Source organism: Alosa sapidissima, chromosome 24 (genome assembly GCF_018492685.1).
Source record: "Alosa sapidissima isolate fAloSap1 chromosome 24, fAloSap1.pri, whole genome shotgun sequence".
NCBI classification, from domain to species: Eukaryota; Metazoa; Chordata; class Actinopteri; order Clupeiformes; family Clupeidae; genus Alosa; species Alosa sapidissima.
The window spans coordinates 8,487,110-8,489,584 of NC_055980.1; the positions used below are offsets into that span (position 1 = coordinate 8,487,110).

Below are 2,475 nucleotides of genomic sequence, written 5' to 3' on the forward strand. Positions count from 1 at the left end.
GTGGCCTGAGCATGATTGGGGTTTTATTTAGCATAGAAAGTAGAAGTGCTCACAATTCTCATGTGTTCCTTTCTCTCTTTAATTAGGTCAGGCACATGTTGAGTGCCCTAAATGTGTGTAGGACGGTCCGGTCAGAAAGAGGAAGAAAAACTCTACTATTTTAACAAGGATTATAGGGGGTGATTTAGAACATATTTGTTGTTAGTATTGGTTTGCTTTCAGTTATATATATATTGGCACATTACGTCATCAATAAGCAGAAGGGAGCTCCTTGTCGATTATAAATTTCTTTTTCTTTTTTTTACAACAGAGCTTCCAAAATGCTTGTTTATGTTTTACATACATTTCAATTTCAACAGTATTTCACACAATAAAACTGAGATACATAATGTGTACAGATTTATTTGAAAAGATAGTTTTTAAACGTTTCAGAGTATTAAAATGCTTTGAGGACTTTGTAATGATAAATATTCTCATTTTCGATACATTTGTTTTTTTAAATCACTACAACATACTTATTTCCTGTTGACTGAATGCTTTTTCAGATGGAATGATTATATGCACAACTATCTGTGTCTAAACCATAACCTATGACTCAGCATAAGTACCAATTACGTACATCATATTCATAACAGCATTTCTTTATATTAAAAATATTTGTGGTGATTATCTGTCCTGTTGATGACATAGTTTCACAGGAATCTAACAACTATTGAACATACATGACAGGGACATACACAATGAGAATTTTTTTTTTTTTTTGGTGTTGTTTGTTCAGGTTCCTTTCGGTCTCCACACAGGATTGTTGTTGGAGGTCTCATGTCAAAGCTTGTTTTATGGAGAGATCTTTAGGAAGACGTACAGTGGAAACAATGGATGAAATATTACATGCAAATGCTATCAGTAACTTGTGTCTACTTCCTATGGTACCTCATTCTAGTTGGTAGTTCAAAAAAAGTCCTACAATCCTATGAAACATACGGGAAAATAATTTGGAGAGTTTCTCTTTCAAAAAATAAACTATCTGACTTTTTTGCTTCATTGGTTACAATGTCGACCCTTTTCTTAGGGTGCAAAAGCAAAGGGGGTGGGGGTTGTGGTCGTGGGTTGGGTAAAGTGCTGTGATTTTGAATAAATAAATAAAACAAATTTAATGAAATAATTTTCCACCTGCAAATGCAGCAACTGGATTTACACAACTTTGGACCCAATCAAAATGACTGCGGTTACTATAGCAACGGTGCTCGCCCTGCAGGACACCTGTCTTCACATCTACAATCAGAACATTGACTGACAGCAGCTCACACAGCTAAGGTGCTGACGCCGGAGGCCCTACCTGATGCTTTTGCACTCTCAGATGCAAAAGGATACTGGTGGGTGAAACCATTTGTCCCTGTGGTGGGGGTGGGGTGAGTCATTGTTTTGTTTTCAATGCTAAGAAACACCCTTTAGTAAAAACTACAATTCATGGGGTTTTGAGCAGTCCTGAAAGGCAGCTTCACTTAGAAACAAAAATTAGGTTTTCTGTCAGGGACAAATCAATATGGGGCTTTTTTTCCTCTCACAGTACGCTGCACAATCAGGTACAGAACTTCATAGAGCTCATATGGAGCTAAAACAAAAAGCCAACCAAACCAGGCTAATCATCAGCCACGGCAGATAATCTGTGTTCTCCCTGGCAGTCTAGCCATCAACGGAGTGTGCTTTACTGCTGATAAAGACCCACAGCGGAGAGTGCTGCCTCTGCATGGCTGACGGGGGCTTTAGGAGAATCCTGATCGAAGAGAGATAATGCAGGGTTCCCGAAAGCTGCAGCAATCTGTGTGTGTGTGTGTGTGTGTGTTTGTGTGTGTGTGTGTGGGGGGGTGTCACATCACACTGTGGCTTTCAGTGATCTTCATCAGAGTCCTCCCACGGCTTGCGGAGTGTTATTGTGCACTCACTCACTCAGTTTCCAGGATGCTCATGCTCACCTCTTTACAACTGGATTCCACCACCACTACAACAGCCTTATCTCCCCCTCAATCCAATCTCCAGCGGAACCACAGGAACCTAATCTCTGTCCAAAGGCACCCAGAAAAACACAATTAAACAGGCGACAGGCGGGGGCAGAAAAGCCATTTTCGCAATGATGGTTAGAAGATGAAACTGAAAGAAGGAAAGAGAAAGAGAAAGAGAGAGAGAGAGAGATATATAGAGAGAGAGAGAGAGAGAGAGATAGAGAGAGAGAGAGTAGAAGAGGTGGGAGATAGGGGAGGGTGCTTGGAGAGAACGATGGGTCAGATCTTGCTGTTCTCCAGGTGCGAGTCGATGTGCTTGATCAGGGCGTCATCGGGGTAGCCCATGGGGAAGATGAGCTGGCACAGCGGGCAGCTTCGCATGTCGGTCTCCTCCTCGGTCTCCATCCACAGCTGCGGGAAAATCAAACAGTCACAGACAAGTCATCGGTCAGTACGGAGCAGTATGCGGCTCGAC

The 2,475-nt window shown here is 41.8% G+C and overlaps 1 protein-coding gene across 1 annotated transcript in view; it reads right to left on the reverse strand.

Moving 5' to 3' along the window:
* Positions 1 to 386: 386 nt before the first annotated feature.
* The window catches only part of tbkbp1 (TBK1 binding protein 1), a 66,569-nt gene continuing 64,480 nt past the window's right edge, over positions 387 to 2,475 (reverse strand). Inside the window, exon 11 of the mRNA XM_042083685.1 lies at positions 387 to 2,411. Coding sequence (XP_041939619.1) covers positions 2,280 to 2,411 — 132 coding nt within the window. The 3' untranslated portion in view covers positions 387 to 2,279. The remainder of the gene's footprint in view (positions 2,412 to 2,475) is intronic.